This window comes from Myotis yumanensis, unplaced genomic scaffold (assembly GCF_028538775.1).
Source record: "Myotis yumanensis isolate MYYU_CA2020_CCGP unplaced genomic scaffold, mMyoYum1.0.hap1 SCAF_1, whole genome shotgun sequence".
In the NCBI taxonomy this organism is placed as follows: domain Eukaryota; kingdom Metazoa; phylum Chordata; class Mammalia; order Chiroptera; family Vespertilionidae; genus Myotis; species Myotis yumanensis.
The window spans coordinates 42721652-42736967 of NW_027223752.1; the positions used below are offsets into that span (position 1 = coordinate 42721652).

General features: G+C 41.8%; 1 protein-coding gene across 1 annotated transcript in view; it reads left to right on the top strand.

Annotated features, from left to right (window-relative positions):
* SLC35F4 (solute carrier family 35 member F4) overlaps positions 1-14378 on the top strand; it is a 174485-nt gene extending 160107 nt beyond the window's left edge. The window contains exons 5-8 of the mRNA XM_070403765.1: positions 7497-7622; positions 9684-9876; positions 11784-11873; positions 13970-14378. Coding sequence (XP_070259866.1) covers positions 7497-7622; positions 9684-9876; positions 11784-11873; positions 13970-14211 — 651 coding nt within the window. The 3' untranslated portion in view covers positions 14212-14378. The remainder of the gene's footprint in view (positions 1-7496; positions 7623-9683; positions 9877-11783; positions 11874-13969) is intronic.
* Positions 14379-15316: the final 938 nt, after the last annotated feature.

Genomic DNA, 15316 nt, shown 5'->3' on the forward strand with positions numbered 1-15316 from the left:
TAGAAAAATTACAGTGATGAAGTAGCAACGAAAATAATTTTATGGTTGGGGGTCACCTCAACATGAGGAACTGTATTAAAGGGTCGCGGCATTAGGAAGGTTGAGAACCACTGGCCTAGAGGCTACAAAGCATTGCCATTTTAAAATTGGTATCTGTCTGGGGTTGAGTGGTGGTGCCCAATAAGGGGTCCATGTCCTAATCCCAAGAACCTGTGAATATGACCTGATTTGGGAAAATGGTCTTTGCCAACATAAATAAGGATCTTGCAAAGAGGAGATTAACCTGGATGATCTGAGTGGCCCCTAAGTCCAACAAGTATTCTTATAAGAGACACACACGGAAGAGACACGCAGAAGAGGAAGAGACAATGTGACCACAGAGACAGATTTTGGAGTATGTGGCCACAAGCCCAGGGAAACTGGGGCAGCCACCAGAACCTGGAAGATGCAAGGAATGTATTATCTCCTAGAGGTACCCCTGGGAGCATAGCTCTGCTGGATTTAAACTTCTGACCTCCAGAACTGGCAAAGAATATATTTCTGTTGGTTTTAGTCACCAAATTTGTGGTAATTTGTTACAATAGCCTCAGGAAACTAAACAGCATCTGTAAGTAATAAGACCTGATAGAAAAAATGTTGAGGAGTCCATAAGTAATTGTTATAAATATATACACAAAGTAAGACATCATAGATGGCAAAATGGTAAGCATTAGTGTCAGGCATGTTGGTAGAAGTCAGATACTTTTCTTGTTAAATGACAGGAAATGCTTCTCTTCTTACTGTGAAGCATTGGGAAGGGTGTAAGCCATGTTTCAGAAGATTGTCAAGGTGTAATTTTAATGATGCCCAGAATCAGGTCAGGGAATAGGAGAAGCACCAGAACGCATTCAGCATTTTGCCTTTTGACAATCTCAGCAATTCTTTTCCTCCTAAGACATATTGAGAACATGCATAATTAGGTCATTTGAGAAATTAAAGGAGGGCAAACAGAATACTGACAGCGTAAACACAGCTTTTATTGGCCCCGTCCATAAATAATCTAAGCACAGCCTGTAAGTGCCACCTCACTAGGACTTCTCTTTTTCTAAGTAGTTAAAGGCTCATCAGATTAAAATTAATATTTCTAACTGATTCTTGAGGCTTCGGTAGTTTAGGAACAAATCATTTTTGGATTATAATTCCATTTGCTTGACCCCAAGAATGATTACATTTAAGATGAAATATATGGCCTGTTTTTTATGTCAAATAACACCGTGAACAGAATGAAGGATGCCTTAAGTTATAATATCAGTAAAGATGGCTTTACCTGGAGCAACGGTTGGCCAGAATTATCAATGCTCACATAGAAATTAATTTTGTATTATAAATAATTTACTAGTTTGTTTCTTTGGACTCTTGATTGACTTATAGATGGAAAGGTAATCTGTTATACATTTAGTTTTCTGTTATGAAATCATTTCAGCCAATTTTCTGGTAAACTCTGGTGTGTTAGGAAACTCATAAATAGTTGCTTACAGCTGATATATGATCATCCCATGGGAATTTATCTAGTTCTTTAAAAGATCATTTTTTAATTGCAAAGGTGTGGTGGGCTGTTTCTGTTTCCCTCGACCCGCACGGGAAAATGACAGGTTCTTGAGCGGAGGAGCTGGGGATTAAGAAATTAAAGAAAGACCAAGATGCAGAAATAGATTTTAAACTGGGGCCAGGTGGGCGCCATCCTCTCTGATGGAGAGGCGGCAAAGCGGCCTGAGACACACAGCAGGTTTATTTTGAAGGCCTAGATTTACATATTTAGTTCCGCCCCTGCCTGATGAACATGTCCAGCCTTATTGGGGAAGCATGTTCCCAGGGCGTGGCTCTGCCTACGCTCTGAGCTCAGCTGACAATAATAAGAAACTGCCTAGATGCTTCCCAGGCGGCCCTCTACACAAAGGTGTTGGTGAGAATCCAGTTCTTGAGCTTTGGTGAAAATGGGTGTTTTCCCATCTCCAAGATCTTTCCTTGGGTAGCTAGCATTCTTCAATCCATGAGAGGCAGAGAAACCACCTTAATAAAAAAGGGTTTTCTTAAAGAAAACAAGCCACTGGGTTGGTTTCTCTTCTCTGTCGCTGGTATCTATTTCCCTCCAATGAAAAGTAAATGTCACACTAGAAAGTTAAAATATTTTCTTTCAGATCTTGCCCCTTCCTTATTTTTCATATTATTAATTGATTTTTTTCTTTTATTTTTTAAAATTTCCTTGAACATATGAAGAAAATTGATGGGTGGTAAATGGTTCAGCAGACCCCAGGTTTCTTTGTTTTTAGCAGATTTAGGAGATGAATTCATGTTCCTTTAGCTTGGCACCCACATATTTTCTAGCTATAATTGGATCCCTATACAGTTAACTTCTCAAACTGTGGCTCCTTTGGAGCCTTTCCTACATGCGCCAAGAACCAACTGGAGTATGTCAGTTAGAGTGAATCTCTCATTGCTTAAACTGCACTTCTCTGAATTAAAACTGGGCTCCAGAGCGCTCTAAATCAGGACACTGGAGCTGAGCTGCTGCTTATTTGTGCCAATATCATGCATTTAGACATGATTCAAGATAACCTTTCGTTTCCATCTTGTCTTTGGTTGACATCTATGCAGTCGCTGTTCATTCAGGTTAGTGCAGAATCCTCTGTCCAGAGCCTTGATGGTTCCTCAAGGAGGCAGTTGAGGATGGACAGTAAGACTCATCTTTTTCAACCCCCTCTTGGGGGAAAAATTATTTATGAATACAGGAAGTGTGGGGGCTCTGATTTATGTCCAGAAGGAATCCATAACCCCTTCATCAAGGTATAGTCAATAGATCCACTCTATACACCCCCCCACCCTCCACCCCACAACACACACACACACTCTTTAGTCTTTCCTTCTGGCATTTCTTTTCCTTCTTTCCATCTTGGTCTCATTGAGATCATTTTCAGATGGATTTCATTCATATAAAAATAGATGTGTATGTGTGGCAGAGAGTAGGGGGTGGGAATCTTGGTTGTAGGTTCTGCACCCCTTGAGCCTGACCAATTCTAGGGATCTACCTTCCACCTGTCACACACACAGTGGACTGCCCACCTCTTTCATTTTTCTCACTTCAAATCCTGACCAATTTCATTGGATCTGAGTAAAACAGATGATTCTTTTCATGGAACCTAAATGTAACATGTAAATATGTTTTATGATTTCATATAGACATGGTTTCTTGAAAATACTCTATCTAAATATAATCAGATAAAATAGGATGATCATTGGAGCAGGTCTCACTGGCCAAGCCATTGATGCGTATCTCACCTTTGGCTGCTGACCTTTAGTCTTGAACTTGAGTACAGCCCTGCTGGCAGGGCAGCTTTGAGGCCTTTCACTTTAGAGGCTGCTGTCAGCTTGGGCCTCCCCCATGCCCCACCCAGCTTCAGGAACAGTTGACCACAAGGTAAATTAAGGAAAGATGTTGGGGTTACAAATAGAAATAGAAGCAATTAAAGCCTCATTTTAGTACCCTGAACCCTAGAAGGGCTGATATTGTTATGGAAATAATAATTCCGGAAACCATTTGTCAAGGGGAAACCCAGTGAATGTAATGAGGCTGGAAATCCTCATGAAGATTCAGAAAAGGGCCAGACCCTTGCGATTTTTGAGGGCCTGAGCCAAAAGAGGGGGGGGGGAAAGACCATACAAGAAAACAAAAACAGCCAAAAGCCAGATGCTTCTCTAGCCTTTGTACAAATGAATTCTTTAAGGGGTGGAAGAAGCTAGCTTTCATGCAGGGTCACGGGAGGTCTACAGCACAGTGAAATCCCCAAATGTTAGCCTTCTGTCCTTCTTGGGCTTCAGGAACAGGCTCCAACAGCCTCATGGTCCCTCCAATTGGCCCTGCAAGTTGATGTGGAGGCTCTCAGAGGGGGTTGAACCTGCAAAGGAAGGTAACCATCTGCGGAGGTGGTGTCGCTCATGTGGCCTGCTGGGATAATGGGCTCAGCATGATGTGCGAGGACTGAGAGGGTCAGAAAGTTAAGAATGAGGCATTGTCAGTTTTATGGTCACTGGTTACTAACCTCCTCACGCCAAACAGATTCAGGTGATGGTAGTGGTGGGATTTCTGTCTTAGTTAGACCCCTCTGGCTGGTGATGGGCTGGAACTGGAATAGGCTGTGAGAGCCGAGTGTCTGTGGAGCCAAGGGGGTGGCCCCAGCAGGTGGTGCGAGTTTAACACAAGAGTCCTTCATGTGCACACTCAAGTGCTTGGATGCATTTCTGTGTTGCACCGTGTGGTTGTGCACATAGGAGCACTGTTGACACAATATTTAAGGCACTGGCTTCCTGCAGGCACGTTTCCAGTGTCCTGAGCCCAAGAAGAGTCGTCTGAGTTTTTCTGTTGAGAACAAACTATTAATCCTTCCTTACTGACTGATCAATTCTGAAAATGCATGTGACTCAGATCTGTGCTTGTGTCATTTGTTCTCTGGAAGTTTGAAGAGTTGAACCCATGGAGCCAGGCAGTGCCACTCTGGGACCATCCGAACGACGCTCCAAAAGCAACTTTCACCCAATACTCTCCTGCATTTTCTAGATTAGCCGAGATCCCTTCCCTTCTGTGTAGATAGGAAAGTCTTTAAAACGTGGCCATAGAGAACTTATTCTATCGGATCGTTGTGGCATTAAAATTAAAATGTGGAAAATAATTTAACTTAGCTTTCTCCCCAGGAAACCTATACATATAACCTATAAATGATTCATCTATAAATGGCTGTTCATACCAGAGAGAAGAATTTTTTTAACATCTCAAATATTCAGATTTTCACGTTTTAGAACTTAGCTAACAGTGTTGTCTGACCCCCTGAAGTGAAAAATGCTTCTCTCCATGAAGGCAATTGAAAGAGACACCGCTGTAATTGATATGTCAATTTAAGTGGCCCAGCCTAATATCTTCACAAGCACTTGAATATAAAATATAATGGAGGTTTCAAAGAGGCTTACCATGGTTCTAACTTTGAATTGCTAAAAATTATGTAATCTTTGTCCATATCTAATTTCTACCTTGAGAAAAAATTTATAATAGTAATATTATGCATATAAATTTTTACTAATGGATGACTCAGAAAAAGAATAGTTTCCAACCAGGCCCAGATCCTGGGGATAACAGTATTATTTTCATCCCTTTCTAGATGGTGATTTTGTTTTGTGCTTTTTGTTTGTTTGTTTGTTTGGGCTGATTGTTTTCATAATTCCCTAAACCCAGAATTATATATGATAGAATACTTTTAGTAATTTTAAATATGAAACAGCACATGATGTTAAAGTTCATTAGGATTAATATTGTGTTCTTTTAACCCTGTTTTGTTTATTTGACCAAGAAATACAACGAATACTTGGCCAAAAACAAAACAAAACAAAAAAAACCCCCCACAAATATCAATTCAAATTTATTATCTTACAAGTTCAGTCTTACGGGGAGATCTGTGTGTGCACCTGAACACTTTAACCCGTGGACATCATTTAAACACAAAACAAATCAGAAGATGCCAGCGTTGAAAGAGCCTTTTCATTCTCTGAAATCAGACTTCCCAGAGAAACCTCTCAAATCCCTGGCTGAACTGTAAATCCGCAAAACGAAGAAAATGATAGCCCTCACAGAATTTCCAGGTCTAGATACCCACCTCCTCATGTTTACTTCTGAGTCTATGGCTCCTTGTTTAGAAAATTTCCTTGAAACCTCATGGTGTGTGTATTAAATTCTATTCCCCATAGTTTGAGGCATTGTCTAACTAGAACACATGCCTGGAAGCTTCAGAGAATATGATATTCACTCAGCAAGAGAAACACCTCCCATCAAGCAGCCTCCCGGATAACACTTTATGAAGACAGTTTTTCACTGCTGACACGTCGCGTCTGTTCTCAAGTTCTCCTGCTGTTTTTCATAAAGGACGCTTTAGTATGGAGCTGGCTCTGAAGCCCACTGTGCACTTGCTCTTGGTGGTCATTAACAAAAGAATTGCTTCAGCAGCATCTAAATTATATGTGTCATCATTAACATACATTGTGCTGGCCTTGAGCAAGTCTGCAGTTATATGTTAAAGATCTACATTTTGTTGTAATAGAGAATTCACTAATAATGTTCAAAAGGGCAAAAAAACCAAACATTAATCACATGTGAAAAATATGTTTGAATGACATATGAGGAAGCTATCTACAGAGAAATTGATTTACTTGGTAATACTCAAAACTAAAGCTTGACAAAATTAATCGTCACATATGCTTAAATTTCTGACAAAGTTGTATCTTGGTTTTAAAGTTGGTGAGACAACCCTTAAAATGCCTGAATTGCTCAAGTTCAAGATAATTAAAGAAACAAGTGTAAACCAGCATTTCACAAAGGGCTGGACTCCTGTTTTAAATATACCGAGCATCATATCAATTTATAGTAAATCATTATGACTATAATCAAACTATGAACATTTCACTTTATGCAATTAATACTCTAGAATAATTAAATAAAATTATCATTCTGTGGTTTAATTTACATGAAAACAAAAGGAAGAACCGGCCTCCATTTGATATTCCAAGTGACAGTGCAAGCTTGCTCCTTATAAACTACTAGTGGCCCGGTGCATGAAATTTGTGCACGCGGGGTGGGGAAAAGTCCCCCAGCCTGGCCTGTGCCCTGTCACAGTGCAGGAGCCCTGTGATCCATCACCCCAAAGAGGTAGGACCCACCCACCCATCTGGGGCTCCTCGATGGATTGCCCCAAAGAGGTAGGCCAGAGCCAGGGATCCCGCCTCCATGCTGTGTGGAATTGCAGGACCCCCAGGCCTTGTCGCGTGGAGGCCTCCACTGGGCCCCAGGCCTCCTGGTGATGGATTGTGATGGTGTGACGCAAGCCCCCAATGCTGTAAGTCTCCACCCACCCGTGCCTGCTGATCAGTTGTTACACGTGAGGGCATCACAACCATTAGCATATTAGCTCTTTATTATATAGATTATGAAATTACTCACTTCTGTTTTCCCCTTGCCCTATATGTTGCCTCTTAGCTGCATCAATATATCTCCCTAATCAAATCTTCATTATGTGGAGGTATTCAGAAACATGCATTGATCCAAGGGGCTGATTAAAATGTATGCTAAAATATTTGAAGAAAAAGAATACAGTATAGATGAAAAGATTAGATAGAACTGATTTCCTATTGACCTTATTTCACCAATATCGGTATAAATCTCTAGAAAGTTGAACTAAAAAATTACAATAAAATTATTAGTCTTTGATTTGAATGTGAGCAGCTTTTATATTCTCTGCCTGTATGTCTCATGAGTATACCAATTTCTTGTTAATACAGACCCTTCTACAATTGTACACAGATGTACACAGGTAATTGGGTTTCAGAAAGCAATTTAGCAGCTTTCGTGAAGTCTTCAATTGCTTGCTCAGGGATATAGAGTCATCAGTTGTTTTTTAATTTATTTGCATTCTATTTGACAGATAGTTGCCACAATAATGGCAATTACGGGCATTGTCATGATGGCGTATGCAGATAATTTCCATGCTGACTCGATCATAGGAGTGGCATTTGCAGTGGGCTCAGCCTCCACATCTGCATTATATAAGGTACGTGTGTAGTCTATTGTGATTTGTAGCTTAGACTTAATAAAGTAAGGAAGGACAAAGAAAATCTTGACTAGAAAAAATAAAGATGGTTTCATGATAAAAGCCGTTTACTGAGTACTTGCTAATGCTGGGCACTTGCCAGAAAATTTCACCTGTATTAATGCACCCTTATGAGACATAGGTGCTTCTCCTCCATTTCAAAGAAGGAACTGGGTTGGAGGATGCATTTAGCAACTTCCATGAAGTATTCAATTGCTTGCTCTGGAGTATGGAGTCATCAAAAATTTTATTTCTTTGCATTTGGTGTGTTAATATTGTTTGAATGACAGCTGAGGAAACTAAGGCTTTGAAACATTAAGTAACTTGCCCAAGGTCATACAACCAGGAAATGATAGAGCCAAGGTTAAAACTTGGACTGTTAACTCCAAAGCCCTTGCCATGGCCCCAGCCCTCCCAAATCATCAACCAGGTGTGTAGGGGCTGAGAAAGACCACGCTTCTCTTTATGTTTCTTTAATTGCTACCAGTGGCCATTATTTTAACTCCAATTGAGGTGTTAAAAATAGTAAACAGACTGTCATTTGAGAGGTTACCTTTTGCTACATATCAGCTCTGTGCCACAGAAGCTCACGTTATAGCCAAATGAAAAGTCTCTTTTCCTCTCTGAAGGATACTCTGGGTCTGCACTAAGTCCTCACCATTCTTTCTCCCCTGGAGCTGCCTGTCATCAGTGAAACTTCTGTTCAGAGCCATCGCCCTTAACTTCAGAAGTGAGGACTAAGAGAGCAGACCTCAAAGGTTATTCCCCGAAGCTCCACATTTCAGAGCCAACTTTCTGGATGGAGCTAAAGGACGATTGCACTTTCATCTCTCTTGGTGTGTCAGTGAGAAAATTCTCTCTGAAAGGCAGAAAATGCCCTTTGCTACTCTCCTGGATGCCTGTTCTGATTATTCACCAGCCCTGCAGCGCAGAGGACACTGAGTCTATTTCCATACTGACATTTCTTGGCCCACTGATTCTGTGTGACAAACTTGACAAGTGTTCACTCAATCGCCATTAGTGTCTAACCTGCCCCCAACTGAGACTCCACTGAGGTGTCTGATGTGACCAAAGAGTAGCACGTGATCAAGGTCTCTTGACTTCGTCTCTCGAAAGAAAAAAAAAGAAAAAATTCCATTAAAATTAAAAGCAATATCTGGCATTCTCCTGACAGTGTTTCAGATGGCTTCATTCAGGGTGTGGTTATATTGGCTGAGATGCACAAAAGTATATGTGCACCTTAGAAAAGATCTGCTCCGTTCTCCACTGTCTGAGGGTTAATAAAGGAAGCAGAGGGGTTAAAAAGCCAAGAAATATGGACTAGAGTCCTGGCTCCCTCGCCCCCCCCGCCCCCCGCCCCCCCCCGCCCCAGCCGATGTGTGACTTTAGGTTGACCACTCATGCCTCCTGCCCATCTTTCTCTGTACACAGATTTAGAACCCAGAGGAAAAAAAAAAAGAGAGAATTGTTAATCTGGAGAATAAACACAGTGTTTGTGAAAATATTTTAAGCTCTGAGAGAAAAGTACTTGTAAATCCAAGGCATCATTATTATTTCTCTCAGCACATAATGACAGGCTCTTTCTGTCCAATATAATTTTCAGTATCTGTCAAAATAAAAGTGAAATGAATCCCAGGCTGGAAGGGAAGAATTGACGGCATTTCAATCGAGAAGATTTCTCAGGGTTTCTCTGCTTTTGTTTATTATTCATCCTGTACCCATCTCTGGTCGTGTGCATAACACAGTGTGCAGTATCCCAGTGGTTTCCAAACCCACAAGGAATTTGTTTTATGGCTTTTGCTGCTTCCTCTGAAGGCTATAGAGCATGTTCATTCCTTATCTCAATAACGCCTTAGATGTCATTGTTGAGATAAGGAATTAAGGAGCTAAGAAGATGGCAGGTAAGAAGATATGGAGGATGAACACTGGGCCAGTCAGTTCCCTGGGCAGCGAGCAGACCTTGCCTTTCTGATGCAGCCAAACTTCGGACAGTGTGGCTTAAGAGTTTCCTTCCCATTCCAGGTTATGTTTAAGATGTTTCTCGGAAGTGCCAACTTCGGCGAAGCGGCACACTTTGTCTCCACGTTGGGTTTCTTCAATTTAATCTTCATCTCCTTCACACCCGTCATCCTGTATTTCACCAAGGTGGAGCACTGGTCCTCCTTCGCTGCTCTGCCCTGGGGCTGTCTCTGTGGGATGGCAGGGATGTGGCTGGGTAAGTGACCCCAGGCTTTGCCTTCCATTCCCTACGTCACTCGACCTTCCCTTGGATAGTTGAGTTTTCATATTAGATTATTCCCTTGGGTACCTCTGTCCTCTAGTTCCCAAACTTGCCTAGGGTTGGTTCATGTTATTGAATGTTTAGAAGGTTCTTTGCGGGCTATCGCTTGATTAGATTGGAGCTCTCCAACTGGTGTGCCTCCTATGGGTTACAGTGTGAGCCGGAGGCCCAGGCCACTTTGATCACCACTGGTCTTCAAGCAGCCTCGTCATGCTTCACGATGCACTGTATAATGTTACTGTGCTCCAAGTGTGCCACGCTGTGTCAGGCAAGGGAGAGGGGGCCACTCTCATTCAAGGAACTCAAAGTGTTTCAAAATGTCTGGAGCACCCGGTGCAGGCAGAATGAGGAGGAAGGAAGGAAGGAAGGAAGGAAGGAAGGAAGGAAGGAAGGAAGGAAGGAAGAAGAGGGGAAGGAAAGAAGGAGAGGACATTCAGGAGGGAAGTGGGGTATGGAGGACCTGGGAAGCCAGGTGGAACAGGTTGAATTTAAAATCCATTTACTAATCTCTCAGCAGGGAGATGACAGCCTCACATCTGCAGCTTACACAGCCCACTCTAGCTGTGTATAGAGAATGAATTTGAGATAGCAAACCCTCACAAAGCAGGGCAAGAAGGCAGAACTGGGCTTGGTGGCTCAGCCAAGTAGGCTGCCCCTAGTCAATGACCAAGAAAAAGTCACCCAGACTCTTTTTAATATTCTTTCTCCCAATTCCCTATATGAGTGTCGGCGTCACCTGAGCAACTAGGGGCTCCTACTTTCAGGCTGTGCTCCTGCTGTAGCTCGATATTAGAGGAACCTGAAAAATAATAAGCCTGCTCTTCTCTGGCCAAGCAGTCAAACACATCCACCCCCACCCCCATGTCAGGCTCTTTACTCAGAATCGAATTGTTTTCATTCTGCTCCTCTCTCCTCAGACCACCTAAGACAGCCCCCTCTGCCCACTCCACATTTACCCACAAGACTTGGCCTGCAGGACATCTGCCAACCCTCACTTGATTTTCTTTATCAAGGTGACATCATCGGAAGCATAACCTGAAGCAGCACTGTAATACTTAGAAGGAAAAAAATGCCCTTATTTTCTTTCCCCATAGGCACGGGGTCTTCTTTTTCTACTCTGGCCCAGGCCCCTAAGGGAAGGTCTTAAGCAAGACAGGAAACGCAACAAGAGGATAATCAGATACTAATTGTTGGTCCTTTGAATTCTACTTTTGAAGGCCAAAAATATGTGGTTATGACCTGTTATAACCTCTGCTAATTTCAGTAGAAATCAATAGGAGTGTTTCCATAAGATGAAACATCCTAATGGACAGTACCTAGATGATTTCCGGGCCAAAACCAGTCTAACTGGGAACAATCAAAATTTCACTGACTCGTGGCCCCATCTGTGGGCACATGATCTCCAGCTTGCTGCAAAGTAGCCCTCCTCCAGCGTGTAGCCCTGGACATGCTCCTGAGCAAGCCTGCTTGGGCTGGGTACCACCTGTGCGGCTGGACACTGTGGTCCTGCCCCAAGCAGCGAGGTCTTCACACTCCACTGGGTGCAGTACGACAGCATAGTGAATTGATCATTTCACCGTTTTCCATTTGCACCATACACCCCTTGTTAGCCAATTGGCGAGAGCTCAGGCAACCAGAGTGGCAGAGGAGGAGAAAAGAATAAGACTACTTCAGGAGAGATACCCATGCATCTACCTCCAAAATCAGAGGATTAATTGACCAAAGGTACAGACAGTTTAAAAGGCATTGACATTGATTTTTTTATGCTAAGAAGGAAAGCACCAAGCATATCAACTCCCCTTTATCCTCCAATATTGTCAATATCCTCCTTAATTTTACAGTCTTCAACATCCTGGTGAATGTCGGCGTGGTGCTGACATACCCGATCCTAATCTCCATTGGGACACTGCTCAGCGTTCCTGGAAATGCAGGTACTGGTACGATTTGACATGCGCACAGTAAGTCTCCTGCTTGTGTTTGTTTTACACCCTGAGTTGTTTCTTTGAGCAATTGTGAATTATGTCCCTCGCCTGGGAAGATGTTTTTAAATATGAAGGTAGCAGACAACAGAATAACTCTGCAACAGATTTAAAATTTGCAGCTACAAACACTGTCTTTACTTGGTTGTGCTTTTAGAATTAAATACCAAATGTATCATTTGAGTTTCATGTAATCTCCCTGACAACCTATTTTGTGGTATTTTTAGAGGAAATCTTATGGAAACAAAAGGCATCCCAGCATAGGACTCTCAAGTAAACGTCACTAATGAAAGTGTAGGAAATGCACAGGGTGTTGGCTCCCCATCAGACCATCCATGGGGAGCTGGGGAAGCTTCTCCCGCGGGCACAGCAGATGGCTCTCTCGTACAGATATAGGAAAAAGCAATTTGATTCACTTCAGGGACAAGAGGAGAAGCTATTTTTTTCCAGGATAATCTTTCTAATGAAATCTTTCAGTGGAACAAGTATTGGAAGTAGGTTATCTGGATGACTCTACAGTCCTTCTAACTTTAAAATTCTATGATTCCAAGCCTTGGATAGCCATCTTCTTTGTCTCAGGACAATAAAAAGAAATGTTTCTTGAGCACTTACTTTGTGATCAGGATTGTAGAAGAAACAGGAAAGTGATATTATTGTTCCCTTAAGAAGCATATGCCTGCATTTGGAAAATAATACTTCCATGCATGAAATAACTTAGAACTCTACAAAGTAATTTATGATTAAATGTCAAATTGTGTAATAGACTCCAAGGACTATAAGATAATCAGAGGAAAGGAATACTAAGGAGGATTGGAGTTGTCAAAAAAGTTTATTCATTCATCCATATGTTCATTCATTCAATAAATGATTTCTGAGCACTTAGGATACCCAGGAACTCTGATAACACTGGTGATACATCCTGAATAAGGCATAGTCCCTGATTTCAGACTATGTATTAACAGAGGGAGACAAAAGGAATTGAGTAAATACAATGTAGAGAGAAGTGCTTTGACAGAGGCATGTATTGAATGCTCTTATAGGAGGGGCAACCAAGAGAGCTTCCTGCAAAAAACCTAACCAGGGAGATCTAATGGGGAAGGGGGTTAGCTGGATGAAGTGGATATGAGGAGGGAAGGGCATTCCATGGAAAAAGAACAGCATGTGTATGACCAACAATTCCACTATTAGGTACCTACCCCAAATTGAAAACAGGGACTCAAAAATATCATTGTACATGAATGTAAATAGCAGTATTATTCACAATGGTCCAACGTGGAAACACCTAAATGTCCATCAATAAGTGAATGGATAAACAAATCATGATACATACAATGGGATATTATTCAGCCATTAAAAGGGAGAAAGTATGAATACATGACACAGCATGGATAAACCTCAAAAACATCATGCTAAGTGAAAAGAAGCCAGACACCATTGATATGAAGTATCCAGAATAGGTAAAGCCATAGAAACCAACAGTAGATTGGTGGTTGCCAGGGGCTGGGGGCTGGGACTAGGGGGCTGCTTAATGAATATGAGGTTTTATTTTCAAGTGATGGAGATCCTTTGGGAGCAGGCAGAGGTGATGGTTGTACGACATGATGCATGCACTAAATGCCACTCAATGCACTTTAAAATGGTCGATATTATGTTACATGAAGTTCACCTCAATTGAAAATTTGTAAAAGAACAGCATGTGCAAAAGACCTAGACATTAACAGGTTGGCTCATTTGTAAAATCTTCAGTGGGGCAATGAAACTTGGAGAAGCATGAAGGGATGCAGAGGAAAAATCCTAAGAAGTAAAACTGCAGAGGTGATGAAATCAGCTCATAGGGGCCTTGAAGGATAAGTATGATTTAGTGAGAAGGAATGAAAAGCAAAAGAAGGGAATGCCACAGATGATGGTATAAAAAAAGGAAAGATGAGCTTGAAAGAACAAGAAAGACCTTTGGAAATCTCTAGAAGTAGCACAAACTTTGGTCTTTTCTTTTTAAGAAAGCTTAGAAAGAGTCATAGACAGTGACTGACCTGATATTTCTTATTTAGCTGTGGATCTCCTGAAGCAGGAGGTGATCTTCAATGTCGTGCGCCTGGCTGCTACCATCATCATCTGCATTGGATTTCTGCTGATGCTATTGCCGGAGGAGTGGGATGAAATCACCCTGAGATTCATCAACAGCCTGAAGGAAAAGAAGAGTGAGGAGCATGTGGACGACATCACAGAGTCCAGTGTCCACCTGCGAAGCAGAAGCAGGGTCAACGGGGCAGTGTCTATACCACTGGCTTAAGGAGGGACACATTTTGAATGCACGTGTATGTATATTCTGTGAATATAATAAAATTTTCTCACTACCTGTATACTCACGTGATGGTATTAACTCTGAATTTGGATAAGTCATCTGAAATAAAGCCAACAATAAAAGTTTACATTTATATGCTTATCAAGGAGGTGTAAATAATCATAATAAATTTTTTTATTAAAACATATTCATCCTTGTTCTATTTCTTCTGGGGCTTTTGGGGGGGGGCGGATTTTTCCCTAATTCACAAAATTTTCTGAAAACATTCCATTCTATTAAATTTTTATGGATCTGTGTCATTACCTTTTTCCCACCTGGAACTGAGACCTTTTTATTCAGAGAAAGTTGTATAAGAGGCAAACACATGAAAAGAACACACACTTTATGTATATACTAGAGGCCCAGTGCACAAATTTGTGCACAGCTGGCGATTGGGCAATTGGAGCCAGCCTGCATGGGGGGAGGGACTGCAGGAAGTTGGCCAGCAGTGGAAGGTTGGCTATGGGAGCACACTGACCACCAAGGGTAGCTCCTGCATTGAGCATCTGCCCCCTGTTGGTCAGTGTGCATCATAGCTACTGGCCAGTCATCTGGTTGTCTGGTCATAATGGTCACTTAGGCTTTTATATATATAGATTTAAGTCCAATAAGAGCCTTAAATTTGAAATCTGGAAAGTACTAGTAAGTAAACATATCAACAGAGCACTTTCTTTCTACATGCAAGACCTACATTAGGAACTAAGAAGAGGTGAGGATGTAGAAGACCCCATCTGTACGTTCAACATGCTTGCAGTAGTACAGAGCATAAGGGAGGTTACAAACACCTCTAATAGGAGGTACACGTCTGAAAATGGCACAGTGGTGATAGATAGAAATCTGTTACCAACCATCTCAAAACTCCTTCACCACCAAGTTTTTGAGAGTCATTTATATTTACGGTCACTTCTACAACTCCCATTCACTCTTCAACCCACTGCAACCCACCTGCTCCCATCATTCCCCAGGAAGTTCACTCCCCAAAGTCACCAATGACCTCTCTCTTGAAAAACCATATTGACACCATTCAACCCCCACTTTATTGTCCTCTCTGAGC